We start from the raw sequence: 17,536 nt of genomic DNA, 5'->3' as shown, positions 1-17,536 counted from the left end.
AGCCCAAGTGCTTTCTCCTCCAACACAGTCCCTCTGGCTCTGATTGACCCGGGGGGAAACTGAGGTGCAAAGCCAGGCTGCGATGGGGCTGGGGCACTGGCCCGGGTGTCCTGCACGGTTGGCCGTGGGCAACTGGGGAGGTTTGTTGTGCTCCCCCCAGCCCATGCAGGGGGCCTGTCTGGGGGCTGCAGGAGGGGCCGGGCTGTGTTTGGGCTGGGTGATTACCCCTGCATAATAGCAGCCTTGTGCAGCCCTGAGAGCCCCCCCGCCCCCGGGCCGGCTCCGGGCCAGGCGTGCTGCCCCAGCCACCGCAACTAACGGCTTTTCCACAGCCACCCTATTCAACAGCTGCGCGGGGGCTCGGGCCACAGCTCGCTGTGCGCCATGGAGCTGAGCCCTGCCTCGGGGACAGGGCCGGGGCTTTGCAGGGACCCTCCCTGCAGGGCCGGGGGCACTGCATGCGGGGAGACTGAGGTGGAGCAGGGTCTGGGGCGCAAACCCTGCAGACCTCAGTGACCTGCCTGGGATGGCACCTCCCTTGTGTCCCAGCTGCTCCCTGAAGACCCCTCTGTCCCCAGGTGTCTCTCAGAGGCCAGGCAATGATGAAGAGTGGTTTGGTCCCCCTATTTTTGGGTCCACAATGCAGAAGCTGTGGCTGGGCTTTGGGGCGGAGCGGGGCTGAGCAGGGGAGCGGGTCTGTTCTGCCCCAAAGCACTGCCAGCCGGATCCACTGACGCCTGCAAGTGGGACTCTCAGGGACTGCCCCCTTTCTAGCATTCCCCAAGCCCCTGTGAAAACCGCCTCGGCCCCACGCCTCTGCCCCCTCCGCCGGGTCTGCTTAGTGTTTTCCACCTCCAGCGCCCGGCAGTCTGCTGCCATCGGCCTGTGCAAGCCTGGGCCGGCAGGACCTGGCAGACTGCAGGTCTGCAAGCAAAGCTGGAACAAGCCCCTCCAGCAGAGCGAGAAATGCCTGAAAACGGCCCGTGCCGAGACTTGGGGGTGTGGGTTTGCTCGGGGGGGCCGTCTGGGAGAGCCGGGGCGCCGGACGACCGCCCGAGCGATGCCCGCGGGGGCCGGGGCTCCGCTCGGGAGCGCGCTGCAGGTCTCGGCGCGGTGACGCCCGGCCGGCTGCCGCTGGGGGGTGATAAGCGGCCGCGGGCGGTGGGCAGGCACCGCGCCGACCTCCTCCTCCTCCTCCTCCTCCGCCTCCGCCGCCGCCTGACGTCAGCCCGCGGCCCCGCTCAGTCGCGGGAGGCCGGCGGCGGCGGCGGGCATGGCTGGGGGGCGGCGGGCGGCCGGGCTCGCCCTGGGCTGGGGCTGCTGCCTCCTGCTCTGCTGCGGTGAGTGGCCGCGGGCGCGACGCTGCCGGGGCGGGACGGTCGGTGGCGGGGCGGCCGTCGGGCGCACCTGCGGGGCGGGCGGGCGGGGACGGCGCTGCGGAGCCGCGGGTGCAGCCGCCTGCGGGGCGGGTGGCGGGACGCCGCCGTCCGCGGGCAGGGGTGCCCCTTCGCCCCGTGCCGGCTGCCGGCCCCCGCTCTCGCCGCTGCCCGGCTCCCCTTCCCAAACGCCGGGCTGCGCGCTCCGAGGGGCGGCAGCCGGCGGGGGTCTTCCCCGCGGAGCCGCGCCGGGGCCAGCCCGGGCAGCCAGCAGCGCTGACGCCCTTGGGGGCGCTGCCTGGCTTGGGGCCAGGAATGCTAAAATTGTGCTGCGGGGTGGGAGCAGCCCCCTCGAGGGGACGGCCTCGCCTGCGCGTCCCCGGGCGCCGCGGGGGTGGGGGGAGCCGGGAGCGCCGCATTCCCCGTTCCGCTCCCGGGACCTCTCTGCAGCCCCCCCTAAGGCAGGGCAGCGTGAGGGGTGGCCTCTGCGTCCCCGGGGAGGCTGGCTCGGTGGCCAGGGAAGGTGGCCGGCGGAAGGCAGGCTCCTGGAGCCGCGTTCCGTGGGGCACGGGCAAGGGTGGGAGGGGCAGGGCGCCTTCTGCCCCCACGTGTGTTCAGTGTACAGCAGGGTGAATTGGTGGAGTTATTAGGAAGCATCCACCCCTTTCCTTCTAAGGAGTTTTTCCCTGAGCACTGTGTTTCTCTTGGCTTTTTTCGTGCTTTCTTTTTTTAACCTCTTTCCAGTCCATTTTCACCCTCGGGGGGGGCTGCGTTTCCTGCCCTGCCCTGCTCCCCGCAGCATGCCCTCCCCGCGCCGGAGGCCAGGGTGCAGTCCCGGTGCGCTGGCTGCTCCCTGCCGCCTTCTCGCCTTGTCGCTGCCCAGCCGTGCTGCGGAGGTGGCCCCAGGCACTGGGGAAGCCCGCTCTGGCGAAGGCGTTGGCGCTGTAGGAGAGCTGAACGCCCGAGCCAAAGGCAGGCTGCTTCCACCCCTGGCCCGTGCTGGGATCCCCTTCCTCACAGCCCATGTGCCAAGTGAGGCGATTATCGGTTGGTGGCATCGATGTGCTTGCAGCCCAGCCATTGTGAAAGGCTTGATGCTTCCCAGAAGCATGAGTGGCCATGGCCAAGCCATTTCCAGGCAGGTCGGGGGACTCACCGTGCTGCCAGGGTGGGGTACTGAGCCCACACTGGGGCTGCCAGTGCCACCCTGGCTCCTTCTGCACTGCAGTCTCCAGCTGTTAGACGTCTCTATGGATGTTGTCACCTGGCCGGGGTTGTGAACCTTTCCTCTCCCGCTGTACATGGCTGGGTCCTCATGGGGTGCTGGAGTTACTTTGGGGGTGCAAGTTGCCCATCCTTAGCTCCCTCCCCATCCCCAGCACGGCGAGGGCTGTGCTGGGGCGGAGGCTGTTGTGCACTGGCGGTGGTGCTGCTCGCTGCAGGGCCGGGGCTCTGCACTCTGTTTCTCCTCTCTATGAGGAAGAAGGGGTGCAGGTGATCCCACCCCTCGGAGCTGGGGTACCCCGGCTCAGGGATCTGTGCAGGAAAGGCGGCCTTGCCAGGGCAGAGGAAGGCAGCATGTGTGCATGTGCTGGGAGCAGGAGGGATCTGGCCGCAGCTGGTTTCTGCGAGAGGGGAACAGAAATCCGCGGAAACCTCAGGCATCCCACGTGCGGCTCCAGACCCCTCTGGTGCCCCTCCTCTCACTGCTCCGTGCCGGGGGCTCTGTACTGGGGGCTCTGCGCCGCCAACGCAGCCACACTCCTCGTTGGCTCCCCACACACCTCGGCTCCACAGGAGGCTGGCGGAGGGGCCGTGCTACTCCCCACCCCCTTCCCCGGCTCTAAAAGCAAATCTTTGTTCTTGTGGAGCCCTGGCTGCCGGCCGGCTGTCCGCCAGCCAGATGGAAAGGCACGGGGGCTCTCCTCCCTTCCCTGCTTGCTTGCTGCAGACGTCCTCTCCAGATCTCTAGGTCTCCTGCTGGAGCTGTGCCAGGCACTTGGGGTGCGTGGTGCAGGCTGGAGCTCAGCTCTGCAGCTGGGCTGCTCCACACATGGCCGATGGGTCTCCAGCCCTGCCTAGGTTCCCCCACGGAGTCGGTGTATGCAGCCATGCTGAGCACAAGGGAAGATCTCCATGTCCCCAGAGCCTGCTGTGCCAGGGTGCCTGTGCCCAGTGCCGCTCCAAGCCTGCCCACACACCTGGCAGGCTGTGGGGTCTTGGAGCTGCAGGAGAAAGCCTTGTGTCCCCAGGGCTCTGGGGGCCCTTCTGTCCTCCAACTAGCCACACTTGCAGTGTCACTGAGTGCTCCTTCCAGCCCGGGGGAGGGCTAGTATCCAGCCTGCCCCAGAGGAGCTGGAGAGCAGTGAGCCCTTGTTCCAGGCAGGGTGGGGGCTGCAGCGTCCATGTCCACCTCCTCAAGGGCAGTGGATGGGTGGGAGGGACGTGTGCCTTATGCCAGCCCCAGATGCCATCCATTCTCCAGCTCTGAGCTCATGGTTTCAGCTGCTTCGCTGCCTGGATGAGGGCTCTCATGCCGAGCGGGTCAGTGGGGTGGGTCAACAGCTCTCCCTCTCTCAGGGGCTGGCTGTGCCTGGGGCCCATCCTGAAGGTCTAAAAATGATGGGGGGGTAATGCATGGCCTGGCTGCCTGCAGCCCAGAAGTGTCAGGGCTCGGGGGAGGGTCCAGGGGGGCAGCCGGAGGGCAGTCCTGCCCCAGGCTTGCCCAAGTCTGTGGGTGCCCGGACGCACCAGGCAAGTCGTGGCCATACAGGTGGACAGGTGCCTCCGGTGCAAAGTTATCTTTTCCTTTGTGTGCTCGGTGGTGCAGTTTCCTGACCCCAGCACGTGCCTATCTCTGGGGCTTTCACCTGTTTTCCTAGCACCTCCTTTCCTGTGCAATGCTTTGCTCGTCCTTCTTTGCTTAGTGCCAGCTGTACTGTGCTGATGGTATGGGTGAGGGCCAAAAGCTGTCTGTCGGGGTGTCCTGAGGTGGCTAGTCCTGTGAGCTGTGTCTTTTGCTGTGGCAGAAGGGCTCCTGGCTGCATTTTGGCACTGTGCCACCACATACCCACTCCAGACAAAGAGTATTTTGTGGGCGCGGCATTGCCCTTTGAAGTTGCCTCACTTGTGAGGCTCCGTGGCTGTTACCGAGCAGCACTATCAAGGGAGCTGTTGACACAGCTGGCTTCCTCCAGCCTCTTATCCCCAGCTCCCATACCTGGGCTGAGCCATGGGTGCCGAGCGGGCTGGCCCTGTTGCTAGGGGACAGACCTCTGTCCCTTCCTGCAGGGCTGTGTGCCAGCCCAGGGTGTGCAGACCCCCCTTGCTTTGACACCTGCAGGGCTGGTGGCAATGGTGCTCCCAGCCTTGCTGTGATGCAGCCCTTGTTTGTGCTGTGCCTGCCTGGGGCTGCTCTGCCCTCAGCCCCTCGGGAAGCTGCTTTGTTCCCTGTCCTGGATCGATAGCCATTACCTTCCCCTGTGCTCTGGAGCATGGCCAGGAGCTCCATTATCGCTGAGGGCAAGTGAGCGGGTGGCTGGGCTGGGAGGGAAGGTGTGCTGCCGGGGTCTGCTCACCAGGGGTGCGGGTCCCTGGTGCCATCTGTGCTATGGGCGAGCAGCACTGGGTTTGCTTTATGAGCAAGTGGCAGAGGAGCAGCAAGGGGCTCGCCTTGGGTACGCTGCAGGGGTGGGTGCTCCAACTGCTGGGTTCTGCGTTGCTACCCGGATGGCAGGGTCAGAGCTTGGGGAGGAACCCAGGGTTCCCGGCTGCGCCACAGTCATGGTGGTCAGGGGCATGCTGCCTCCCCAACGGGCCCTATTGCCTTGGAGGGGGGAAAGGGAGCAGCAGGCAGCCAGAGCTGGCTGGGGCACCCCTCCTGAGCTGCTGCTCCCTGTGCCCTGTCCTGCTGCAGAGGAACACAGCGCCTCATTCACGCCCCAGCTCCAGGGCCACTGCGGGGGCTGCATGGGCTGACATCAGGACTCCAGTCCCGGGGCGCAGGAAGGTGCAGCCATTGTGCTGCCCACTTCAGCCTCCAGCACCCGGCCCCTTCCCCTCCCTCTGATAACCTCCTGACACCTCCTTGCCTGGCCCTTGGGGCCAGTAGGGCGTGGTGGGTGCTGGTCTGGGATGCTGGCTCGGGCCAGGGAGGGGTAGAAGCATGCTCTGGGGTGTGAGGGGCTGCCCTGGGCTCCAATTGAGGCTGCCGGCAAGGCGGTCTGCTTGCTCACTGGCTGTGGGATACAGCCCCTTCCCATACCCATCCCCAGGCAGGCTGCAGCGGCTCTCTGCCTTGGTGGTGGTGGTGGGAATTTGGAGACTCAGAGGCCCATTTCAGCAAGGCTGGGATGCCATGGCAAGGGCAGGTCTGGCAGGGACTGCAGCAGCAGTGAGGTGGGTGGTTGTCTCCAGGTGTCCTGGGAAAACTGGCAGCACAAGCACAGCGTGCCACGTCCTCCCTCTGGGAACAGGGTTGGTGGCCTGATCCTGAGGGCTCTCTGTGGACGCAGAAGGCAGCGTGGTGGCAGGAGTGGGACCGTGTTCCTGGCTGGCACTCCCTCTGGGCTGGGACACAGTGCCTGGGGGATGCCGGCGCAGGACACGGCTCTGCCCCGTGCCCTTTGTGGGGTGGAGACAGGGACAGGCCGGGGCTCAGCTCCCTCGTCGGCTCAGACACGAGGGCTTCCCCATCCTTCCTGCCCTGACTGATGGGCTCTGTCCCGCAGCTGCAGCCAGCAAGCTGGAGGTCTCCATGCCGGCAGTGGTCGAAGTGGAGAGTGGGGGCACAGCCAGGATTGAGTGCAACTTCTACATTCCTGGAAATGATTCCTACACCTACATCAACTGGTTCTACGTGAGTGCCGACCTGGGAGAGGAGTGGTGGGTGGTGGGCTGGGGTGGCAGCTACCTTGGGGCTTTCTCCAGGGCTCCCCAACAGCCTGGCCTTGGTTGCTCACCTTGCAGATCGACCACCGCAACAACCGTGTGAGGCTGTGCCACATCACAGGCAGCGAGATCCTGGAGGAGAACGCGGACTACAAGGGGCGGCTGTCGGTGGGGGAGGACAAAGCCCTGTCCATCAGCAGGGTGACGGTGCTGGATGCCAGGACCTTCGTGTGCCAGGTTGGGGCAGGCAGCCACGGTGAAGGCGAGAACCGCACTGAGCTCCATGTCTACAGTGAGTGATGGGGCAGGAGGGTAGCATGGCCATGCATCTACCCTGAGAGACTGGTGGGGCATCCCATCCCATCCCATCCCATCCCATCCCATCCCATCCCATCCCATCTAATACGCGTGAGGTGGCTTCTCTTTCCAGAGGTCCCTGAGGCCCCTGAGATCACAGCGAACCCAGGAGGCATCTCCGTGCAGAGCAGTGACATCCCACAGGTGAGGAGAGGCTCTAGCTGTGCCAGGCTCCCCGCTCCCCTCTCGCCATGGGGGCACCCAGTGCCCAAGGCTCTCTCTGACACCACAGATTGCCCAGTGCGTGAGCAGGAACAGCTTCCCACACCCCAACATCACGTGGCACAAGAATGGGGAGAAGCTGCAGCCAGAGGACAAGAGTGAGTTGGATGTGGATGGGGGTGGACATGAGGAACTGCACCTGCCTGCTGGGAGAGGGGCTGGGGCACTTGTGCTATCCAGGGCCTTATTGGCTGGGGACTGGCAGCCCGTGGCCACCCATAGGAGCCCTGTGCTCCCAAGGGAGCCCTCCTCTGCTCTTGTGGCCTCCCTGCGGGCTGGGAACAGCGTCTGTGTCCCCTGCAGTGGTGAAGATCCCAACCACTCTGACTCGCGAGTCAAGTGGGCTGTACACAGTGAGCAGCACCCTCTTCGCCCACGTCACCCGGGAGGACCGCAACTCCCTGTACTACTGCACCGTGCACTACTGGCTGCGGGGACAGATCCGCACCGTGGAGTCACAGCGAGTCAATGTCACTGTTTTCTGTAAGTCAGAGGCTGGGGGCCCTGTCTGCTGCCTGGTGCTGCATGGCAGGGCCGCACACCAACCCTATCCGCTCCCTTCTCCCCCAGACCCTGCAGAGCACGTGAAGCTGCAGGTCATGCCGTCCTCGGCGCTGGTGAAGGAAGGGGACGACATAAAGCTGGTCTGCGAGGCTGACGGGAACCCAGCGCCTGTCTTCAGCTTCTATAAGAGGGAGGTGAGGCCAGAGGGGACCTGGGCACCTCTCCCTTGGCAGACCTCTTGTATGGTGCTCCTTAGCCCCTGCCTGGAGGCCTCTGGGGAGTGGGATGCAGCAGCTGGGATAGAGGGTGCCTGTGTGGGGCTAAGGGCTCTGCTTCTCCCCACTGCTTGCAGCTGGAGAACAGCTGGCAGGACCTGACATCACTGGCAGACACCAACAGCGGGGTGCTGAACCTGCATGGTGTGAATAAGAGCAGCAGCGGCCTGTACAGATGCCAGACCCTGGACTTGGATGATATGAGACAGATGGAGAAGGATGTAGAACTTGTTGTGAACTGTAAGGCGGGGGACGGGACCCTGTGCACCTCGTGGTTGGTGCCCCGTTCCTCCTACTCACCCTTCCCTGGTCTCCATCCCTCTCCTAGACATTGAAGGGGTCCGTGTGAAGATGGAGCCATCCTCACCCCTTCAGGAAGGTGATAGCGTGAGGCTGAGCTGTGATGCCCACAGCCCTGTGGCCCTGGACTACCAGTGGAGGGATGAGAAGGTGAGCAGGCATTCGGGTACTGTCGCGCTCAGGCTTGGCAAGCCTGGGCTTTGCAGCAAGCCGGGCAGAGCTTGCTCCGTCTCTCCTGAGGGAGGCCAGGGGTAGGAGTCCCTCTTGTACAGACCTGTGTTGTCCATCTCTGCCTCTTCACCTCCCGGCCAGCACTGCAGGGTGGTCCTGTGCTTGCAGGCTTCCTCGCTGTGCATAGGAGGGAGGGCTGAGCCCCCCTGGGACAGCCGCAGAGCCCGGGGAGCTGAGCGCAGAAGGGCCTGGTGCTCGGGGCTCATTGGTGGGGGGTATCACTTCCCAACAGGGCAGGAAGGTCGCGGAAGGGAACCAGCTCTTCCTGAGCAACCTCACCTTCGAAACCTCCAGCAACTTCAGCTGCAAGGTGATTGCACCAAGTGTGCCGGGGCTGGAGCGGAGCAAGCAGGTGGCTGTGGCTGTTCAGGGTAAGAACCAGCATGTGTGCAGGCATGTTGCCCTGCCAGAGTCCCGTCCCACCCAGTGTCATCCTTGTTCCCCCGCGAGAGCTGCAGGTGCTTGATGTGCCATCCCCACAGGGAAGCCGCGGATTGTGGCCATCAGCTCCCCGCTGTATGTGCGGCAGGATGAGGTGGTGAACCTGACCTGCAAGGCCATCGCTTTCCCCAGGCCCTCTGTCCACTGGAATGTCAATGGGACGGTGAGAGCTCTGGAGGGTGCTGGGTACAGGCCGTGGCCACCCAAAGAAGGGCTACGCATTGCTTCAGGCGCTGAATCCTTTGCTGCTTTCTCCCCTCGCAGGCTCATGAGTACGTTGAAAATCAGCACATTGCCAGCAACCTGACAGTGCGTGTGAACCACGACCTGCTGCGGGCAGGAGCCATGTGCAGGGTCTCTAACGCGCTGGGTGTCAGCGAGAAGCACATCCAGCTGCTGGGTGAGTCTTGGGCACTGCCCTCTGCCCCGGGAACCCAGAGATGTATTAGTGCCCCTCGCACAGGCGCCTGTGTGTGCCGTGCTGCCGTGGCGTGGCTGAGCTCTGTCTCTTTCCCTCCCTTCCTGCTCTACCAGTGGAGTCCATCAGAAAAGGTCAGTCTTGCACTGCGCTGTGTGTGTTTGTCTGTCAGCCCAGGCTCTGGCAGGACTGTGCCACCGACGGGAGCCGTGCTGGCCTTTGGCCGGGGGAGGGAGCCTTGGCTGCTGGCTCTAGCACCACGTCTGTCGCTGCTCCTCTCCCTGCCAAACCTCTAGGGGAACAGACGCTCCACCTGTTTGTGGCCGTGTCAAAGCTGCCTGCTTGTCCTCAGCCTGTAGCCCAGCGAGGCCATCAAATGCAGCTTCCTGCAGCCCAGAGCCACTGGGCAAGGAAGCAAAGGGATGGCCTGATGGCTTGCAGGAAACCCTGTAAGTCATCTTCCAACGGCATGCAGGGGCATGGCAACTGGGAGCAGAAAGCAGTACATTCATACAGAAACTGCCCTCGTGGAGCATTTTTGTACTGACATCTGTGTCCTGCAGGGAGCCGGAGAAGCACTGGGAACTGAAGTCTTCGTGGTGCTTTCTTGGGGGAAGGGATCCTTTCCTTGCCCCCAGGGAGGTGCAGTAATGCAGAAGCTGGAGAGCATCAGGGTGGGACAGGCATTAACTTCTTTCTCTCCCATTGTGTTTAGATCAAAAGACACCAGAGAGCAAAGGGGTGATCATTGTGGCGATCATCGTCTGCATCCTCGTGGTGGCCGTGCTGGGGTCTGTCATCTACTTCCTGCACAAGAAAGGCAAGATCCCATGTGGCCGCGCTGGGAAACAGGACATGTAAGCACTGCCGCCCGCCCTCCTAGGGAGCCCTTGGGGCCAGAGGTGCTTGCCATCACTCATGCTTCCCATCTCATTGCACCAGCCTCTCCCTGCCCAACGCGGAGGGAGGCAATAATGCAGCCTTGGGGGGCACCACGCTGGGGTCTCGGCAGTGCTTCCGGCTTCCCACAGCCTGGGGTCCACACTGCTCGCCCCGTCCACGCAGGGAGGCGCTGAGGAGGACAGCAGAGTGGTAGAGCAGCCAAGGGACCCCTCCCCAGGGAGGGACTGGGCAGCCCAAAGCTTTGTCTGAGCTGGAGCCTTTTTCACCCCTGGCCTTCCTCTGCCCTGGCCCCACTCCAGAGCATCCCCTGGGATGGAGCCCCAGGGCTTGGCCTCTCTCAACCGGCCACATGCCCTCTTTGGTATCACAAACATGTCTCAAAATTGTCACCTCCCTCCCCTAGCACAAAGCCAGAGGCACGTAAAGACAAGATTGTAGTTGAAGTTAAGTCAGATAAACTTTCCGAAGAGGCGGGGCTCCTGCAGGGTGCCAACGGCGAGAAGAGATCTGCCGCAGACCAGGTAGGACAGAGCGTCGTGCACAGCCCTTCCCCAGGGCCAGGGCTGCTCCCGGGGCTGGGAGCAGAGGTGAGGAGCGTAGGGGGGTGCATCGAGGTAAACGCTTTGCTCCTCTCCCGGCACTCCCCACCCTGCATGGGCCTCCATCATCCATCATCAACGCTCGAGAAGGGCCGTGGGAGGGAGGGGAGGTGACAAAGCCACGGCTCTCTGCTCCAAGGACGTAGGAGCAGCCTTCCCCTGCGCATGTGCGGCTCTGCTCCGTGCCAGCCCCTGGCACCTCCAGGGAGCACACTGACCACTGCCCAGCCTGCTCGGCACTGCCTCCTTCCGTCCTCCCTGGAGCAGGAGCCGGGCTCCCCAGGGGGGCTCTGGGAGAAGGAACTACATAAACGTCTCTGGCCGGGAGTCAGAGCACAGGCTGCAGGAACGGGCCCTGCTCTGGCTTCTCTGAGCCAAAGCTTGCAGTGAAGGATGAGATGAGTCTCCCGAGCTGCGTGCTTACCTCTCATCTGGGGTCAAGAGCCACCAGGGGCTCGAGCAACTATCGGCAGTATCGGTGCCGGACTGTCACCATGCTAAGGCAGGGCTTGCCACACTTGTGTGTCCTGTGGAGTCACAGGCACCTGAGCCCGCTGCAATTTTATTTGCCTTAGGCCAAGAGATAACACTGCCCCCCCCAGGTCCCGCTGCCCAGCAGCTCGCTCTCACTGCCTCTTGCCCTGGGACAGACGCTCAGCCGCCACGGGGTGCCCTGGGCTGGCAGCTCTCCCACATCACTTTGCTGTCTGTCACTCAGACACCAGCAGTAGAGGACCTGGTTTTATGTTCAACCCTAACTGCTGGTTTTTTCCCCTCTTTCTGTTTTGGCGGACTGAAGAGCGAGAAATACATCGATCTGAGAAACTAGAGAGGGAATCTACTAAGTGCTTTCTTCCTTCAAACCTTTCCTGCTCTTGGATTGCCGTGTCCCACCCCTGCTCCAGTACCTGGGGAGCACAGCCAGAGACGATTACTGCATTGCAGTGCTGAGACCCAGTGCGCAGGGGACACCCCCCTGACCCACCCATCCGTTACCTCAACCGTGGGCTTGCAGGTTGTCAACTTAGCAGCAGCAAAGCTGGACTTGCTTACTACTACAGAGAAGCCAACAGCAATATTAGAAAGAAATACCCCATTAAGCTACCTGGTGGAAGGATTTGAGGCTTTTTCAGGAAATCTGTCCTGTACGTGTGTGGGAAGGTTTTGATGCGTTTTACCCCAAACTTGCTCAGAGGAGCTGGTGAAATTTTACTTTTACTTCTGGGATGTCCCAGGCACCTTAGATGTAGCGGTGTGCAGGTTATACGAGTGAAGAATGGAAGTGGTGTGTTAGAGCAGCATTTGCCAGCTGCTGGGGAGGTGTTAGTGCTTTGCTTTTCCTTTCAGCTGTTCTTGTCTCATTGGTTTAGCCCAGCGTGTCCTGGCGATGCTGTGCAGGCAGGGAGCTCCACGACGGGTAGCTGTGATCCTACAGGAGGAAAGTACCTGGCAGAGCAAGGACAGGGGCGCCCATCTCTCAGGCACATGCCAGACCAAGCCCTTAGGTTCTCTGGTTTGTAGTGTGGCCTTGCTGACGTGAGGCGGGGAGGCTTCCCTCTCCCCACTTCCCAGGGAATTGGATTGCTTCTAGGGGGGCTGCGCAGCTGCTGGCAACAGCGGGTCCCAGACACACACACCCCCCCCCCAAATTTAAAGAGTATTAGGCCAGGGCCAGTCGGCAATGTCTCAGGGTTCTTTTTGTGCTGAACAGTTACCAGCCCCGCGTAAAACTGGTTTGTTTCTGTGCTTCCGTGGCACCTCTGGCCCCACAGCTGTGCCGGTGCTACAGCAGCTGAGTGGTGGAGGGGGAGATGGGCAAGCAGCCTGCCTTTAGCTTCCGCTGCAGCGGCCTGTCCCAGCCCTCTGCCTGCAAACATGGCTCTGCCTCCCAGAGGGATCAGCCCCTGCAGCCTCTCCTTCCTCCAAGTCATGTACTCTCAGTGCTATGCCCTCTGCAAGCCTAGCTCCCCTGGCCCTTCGGGAAGGGGCTAACGCGGGGCGACAGGAGAGATGTCCCCTTGCGCACCCCCAGCATCCTCTGCCGGGAGCAGGGAGCCACACAGCAGCCCTGCAACCAGCGCCCTAACAAGCGGTGAGCTATACTCGTGAGCTACAAGTGTTGTCGAAGCAGAAGCTTTGGTTTATATATATTTTTGTTGGATTGTGTGTAAATTTCCAGAAGTTTTGTCTGAAACTTGCAAGGTTTTTTTTATATATGTGAAAATAAAGTACTAAGTTCAAAGCTGGGTTCTGAGTTTGTTCCCGCTGGCAGCAGCCCCATGGGGAGGGTAAGGGCAGTGTGTCTCCCCCGTCCCCGCTTGATGTCAAGGCCCCCTTCCCCAGGAGCAGGTTGCCAAGGCCAGGTGGCACCCCCACCCACAGGTTTGCTTCCACAACGGCAGGACCTTCACCTCGGACACGGGCTTCATCAGATGAGCGTTGGGCTGGCGGACGCTGCCCCAGGGTCTCAGCCTGGCTGCTCTCAGCACACGCTGCCCCAGTGCGACTTTTGCCAGAAACGGGCCTTTGCTTCCTGGACGAAGGCAGCAGAAGAGGGTTGGCTCAGCCTGCCTTTGCACCGCCGCCAGGGCAGGAAGATGTGCTGCGTTTGTCCGTATGAGCTGGTGCTGGGAACGGGTGGTGCACAAGTCCGAAACCGAATACTAGGAGGTAATGGCTAACGAGTACTGGTAGCTACTAGTCCATAATCCTGTTGAGGTTCTGACATGACACATCTATACCCTCTGTAGCTGGCAACAGATTATTCTGTAGATTGTAATAGGTAATTGCATTAATAGTTAATATAGACACTAATAACTACCAATACTAGTAAGTCTGCTAAGGTATTCTAATAGATAATCATTGTATTAGATTGTAAGATATAATTATATTACCAGTGATGGTAGATACTAAAAGATAATACTGTCAATATAATTTGATAGATCCCAACAGTAGAATCTGTTGGGTAGTTGTGTGGGTAGCTAATATAGATAGTAATAACTACTTACAGATAAGTCTATCACTGAATTCTAATAGATATCGAGACACTTATAGTAGATAATTGTATTGATAGCTACTATAGCCATTAATAGATATGAATGGATATCTATTTAATAGGTAACGGAAAAATAATGGATTTTTCCCTTACAGAATTTGAATAGATTCTAACTGTTATTCATATACTAGCTACTCTAGATCCTAATAGATAATTTTTACTGATACATTCTAATAGATTTTAATTGATAATTGTATTCATAGCTACTATAGATACTAAATACAAATAGGTAGTTAATTTCTTAGATGCTAATAGTAATCATAGAACCATAGAATGGTTCGGGTTGGAAGGGACCTTAAAGATCACCTAGTTCCAACCCCCAAATAAGAATAGTTTTTATAGAAATAGTAACATTATTTTGTTTATAATTTAATTTATATTTTTATATAATTATTTATAATATAAATATTGTATATTATAGTAAATAGTAATAATTTTTAATAGATAATTGCAATAATGCTAATACAGTTATGAATAGATAATTCTGTTAAAGATTCTCGTAGATGATGGGACAAAATTGTATGGCTAGCTACTAAGCATACTAGTAAGGCATTCCATTCATGAATTCTAATGATTCTAATAGATAATTGCATTTATAGCTACCATCAATAATTCTATAAGTAGATTCTATTATAGATTCTACTAGACTATTGTATTTCTAGCTAATATAGATAATGATAACTACTTAATGAATTATTGTTATTAGATATTGGTAGATTATACAAGCAAATCTTATTACAGGCTATTGTAGATACTAATAAATCTACAAATACAGTCTGATAAATTCTGATAGATAATTTTAGGACCAGCTAATGTAACTACTATTCTTAGATAACTATTGTTGTGTTCTAACAGATAACTGTACGGGTAGAAATAGCGATTTGCATTACTCCCCACTATAGATACTAATACCTAGTTCGATTATTAGAATCTATAAGAAAACTTCACTACTTGCTGCTGTTGATGCTAATAATTACTAATAGACTTGTTTTAGTAGAATCAACTCTAACAATTGAATTACTATTAGTAACTTAGTGTCTACAGAAGCTGTTATCTGATAACCTTAATATTCTAATCTAATATAACCAATAAACAGAATTCTCTGTTAGCAACAGCTGCTGTAAATGCTAATAATGCTAAAACCAACTCTGTTAGTGAATTCTGATGAATACCAATAACCCTAACAAATAACTCCAGCAGTAGCTTCTGTGGATACCAATAGTTACTCATCGATAATTGCAGTATTAGAATCTATCAAGTTCTACGAGAGAATCGTTTCACTAGCTATGGTAGACACTAATAACCACTACTAAATAAATCCATTAGCAGTTCTGTTGTTGCACTGTGCCTGGTTCTATAACCCAGCTCTGCTAGCAGCTAGGTCGATGCTAACACTAAGCGACAACTCTGTCACTACGTTGGCTTTTGGAAGGCAGCAGCCTGCGCTGGCTAACTGTACTGACACCTGAAATAGCCACAGGCCCGACTTAGATTCTCAGTCTAAGACGTAGTGCACGTTACGGACAGCACCACGGGACCCTGTGCACCCAGCAGGCTCCTTTGGCTTTTAATTCGATTGGAGGTGCTTGATACAACTGAACCCCACGTGCCCCCTCATTTGAGACCAGTTCATGTTATTTAACCCCTCATGGCCTCATTGGACACAATTAACCACATTCGACTAGACGGTGACTTCTTTGAAGGGGCGCTCGACCCAAGTTAACCCCCTATGTCCCCAGGTAACCTCCATATTGATATCTTTGAGGGTTCACTTGACCCCTCGTGTCCTCATTTGACCCCCTGTGTCCTCATTTGACCCCACGGTGATGTTTTAAGGGGTTCACTTGACCTCAAGTGACCCCTCGTGTCCTCATTTGACCCCTGTGTCCTCATTTGACCCCAATTCACCTCGTTTGACCCCCACAGTGATTTTTTGAGGGGTCGTTTGACCTCAAGTGACCCCTCGTGTCCTCATTTGACCCCTGTGTCCTCATTTGACCCCACGGTGATGTTTTAAGGGGTTCACTTGACCTCAAGTGACGCCTCGTGTCCTCATTTGACCCCTGTGTCCTCGTTTGACCCCACGGTGATGTTTTAGGGGGTTCACTTGACCTCAAGTGACCCCTCGTGTCCTCATTTGACCCCTGTGTCCTCGTTTGACCCCACGGTGATGTTTTAGGGGGTTCACTTGACCTCAAGTGACCCCTCGTGTCCTCATTTGACCCCTGTGTCCTCGTTTGACCCCACGGTGATGTTTTAAGGGGTTCGCTTGACCTCAAGTGACCCCTCGTGTCCTCATTTGAACCCTGTGTCCTCATTTGACCCCAATTCACCTCGTTTGACCCCACAGTGATTTTTTTGAGGGGTCGTTTTACCTCAAGTGACCCCTCGTGTCCTCATTTGACCCCTGTGTCCTCTTTTGACCCCCATGGTGATGTTTTAAGGGGTTCACTTGACCTCAAGTGACCCCTCGTGTCCTCATTTGACCCCTGTGTCCTCATTTGACCCCAATTCACCTCGTTTGACCCCATGGTGATGTTTTGAGGGTTCGTTTGACCTCAAGTGACCCCTGTGTCCTCATTTGACCCCTGTGTCCTCTTTTGACCCCCATGGTGATGTTTTAAGGGGTTCACTTGACCTCAAGTGACCCCTCGTGTCCTCATTTGACCCCTGTGTCCTCATTTGACCCCAATTCACCTCGTTTGACCCCATGGTGATGTTTTGAGGGGTCGTTTGACCTCAAGTGACCCCTGTGTCCTCATTTGACCCCTGTGTCCTCATTTGACCCCACGGTGATGTTTTAAGGGGTTCACTTGACCTCAAGTGACCCCTCGTGTCCTCATTTGACCCCTGTGTCCTCATTTGACCCCAATTCACCTCGTTTGACCCCACAGTGATTTTTTTGAGGGGTCGTTTGACCTCAAGTGACCCCTCGTGTCCTCATTTGACCCCTGTGTCCTCATTTGACCCCAATTCACCTCGTTTGACCCCACAGTGATTTTTTTGAGGGTTCGATTGACCTCAAGTGACCCCTCGTGTCCTCATTTGACCCCTGTGTCCTCATTTGACCCCAATTCACCTCGTTTGACCCCATGGTGATGTTTTGAGGGTTCGTTTGACCTCAAGTGACCCCTGTGTCCTCATTTGACCCCTGTGTCCTCATTTGACCCCACGGTGATGTTTTAAGGGGTTCACTTGACCTCAAGTGACCCCTCGTGTCCTCATTTGACCCCTGTGTCCTCATTTGACCCCAATTCACCTCGTTTGACCCCACAGTGATTTTTTTGAGGGGTCGTTTGACCTCAAGTGACCCCTCGTGTCCTCATTTGACCCCTGTGTCCTCATTTGACCCCAATTCACCTCGTTTGACCCCACAGTGATTTTTTGAGGGGTCGTTTGACCTCAAGTGACCCCTCGTGTCCTCATTTGACCCCTGTGTCCTCATTTGACCCCACGGTGATGTTTTAAGGGGTTCGCTTGACCTCAAGTGACCCCTCGTGTCCTCATTTGACCCCTGTGTCCTCGTTTGACCCCCATGGTGATGTTTTAGGGGGTTCACTTGACCTCAAGTGACCCCTCGTGTCCTCGTTTGACCCTACGGTGATGTTTTAAGGGGTTCGCTTGACCTCAAGTGACCCCTCGTGTCCTCATTTGACCCCTGTGTCCTCATTTGACCCCAATTCACCTCGTTTGACCCCCACAGTGATTTTTTGAGGGGTCGTTTGACCTCAAGTGACCCCTCGTGTCCTCATTTGACCCCTGTGTCCTCGTTTGACCCCACGGTGATTTTTTAAGGGGTTCACTTGACCTCAAGTGACCCCTCGTGCCCTCATTTGACCCCTGTGTCCTCATTTGACCCCAATTCACCTCGTTTGACCCCAATTCACCTCGTTTGACCCCACAGTGATTTTTTTGAGGGGTCGTTTGACCTCAAGTGACCCCTCGTGTCCTCATTTGACCCCTGT

At 57.6% G+C, this 17,536-nt stretch overlaps 1 protein-coding gene across 2 annotated transcripts; it reads left to right on the top strand.

Moving 5' to 3' along the window:
- The first annotated feature begins 1,206 nt into the window (after nt 1-1,206).
- Nucleotides 1,207-12,771, top strand: MCAM (melanoma cell adhesion molecule). Of its 2 annotated transcripts, XM_063355350.1 has the most exons (15): nt 1,207-1,340; nt 6,107-6,234; nt 6,345-6,558; nt 6,697-6,767; nt 6,856-6,943; nt 7,149-7,328; nt 7,416-7,543; nt 7,702-7,864; nt 7,953-8,074; nt 8,388-8,526; nt 8,638-8,759; nt 8,861-8,996; nt 9,730-9,871; nt 10,321-10,438; nt 11,316-12,770. In XM_063355350.1, exons 1-15 carry the CDS (start codon nt 1,274-1,276, stop codon nt 11,343-11,345), a joined length of 1,848 nt encoding a protein of 615 aa, XP_063211420.1. In that variant the 5' UTR covers nt 1,207-1,273; the 3' UTR covers nt 11,346-12,770. The 2 variants fall into 2 exon arrangements, with proteins under 2 accessions (XP_063211420.1, XP_063211421.1); XM_063355351.1 differs by lacking the exon at nt 10,321-10,438 and having other exon boundaries at nt 11,316-12,771.
- The last annotated feature ends 4,765 nt before the right edge of the window (nt 12,772-17,536 follow it).

This window comes from Chroicocephalus ridibundus, chromosome 18, assembly GCF_963924245.1.
Source record: "Chroicocephalus ridibundus chromosome 18, bChrRid1.1, whole genome shotgun sequence".
Classification (NCBI taxonomy): Eukaryota; Metazoa; Chordata; class Aves; order Charadriiformes; family Laridae; genus Chroicocephalus; species Chroicocephalus ridibundus.
Note: the sequence above shows the minus strand (reverse complement) of the source record. Positions and strands in the feature narration are given on the sequence as shown.

Bases quoted from the DNA above. Each gene is read 5' to 3' on its own strand.
- MCAM (XM_063355350.1), top strand. From the start codon at position 1,274: ATGGCTGGGGGGCGGCGGGCGGCCGGGCTCGCCCTGGGCTGGGGCTGC. The intron at 7,544-7,701 runs GTGAGGCCAGAG...CACTGCTTGCAG, and splicing joins TCAGCTTCTATAAGAGGGAG to CTGGAGAACAGCTGGCAGGA. The intron at 10,439-11,315 runs GTAGGACAGAGC...GGCGGACTGAAG, and splicing joins AGAGATCTGCCGCAGACCAG to AGCGAGAAATACATCGATCT.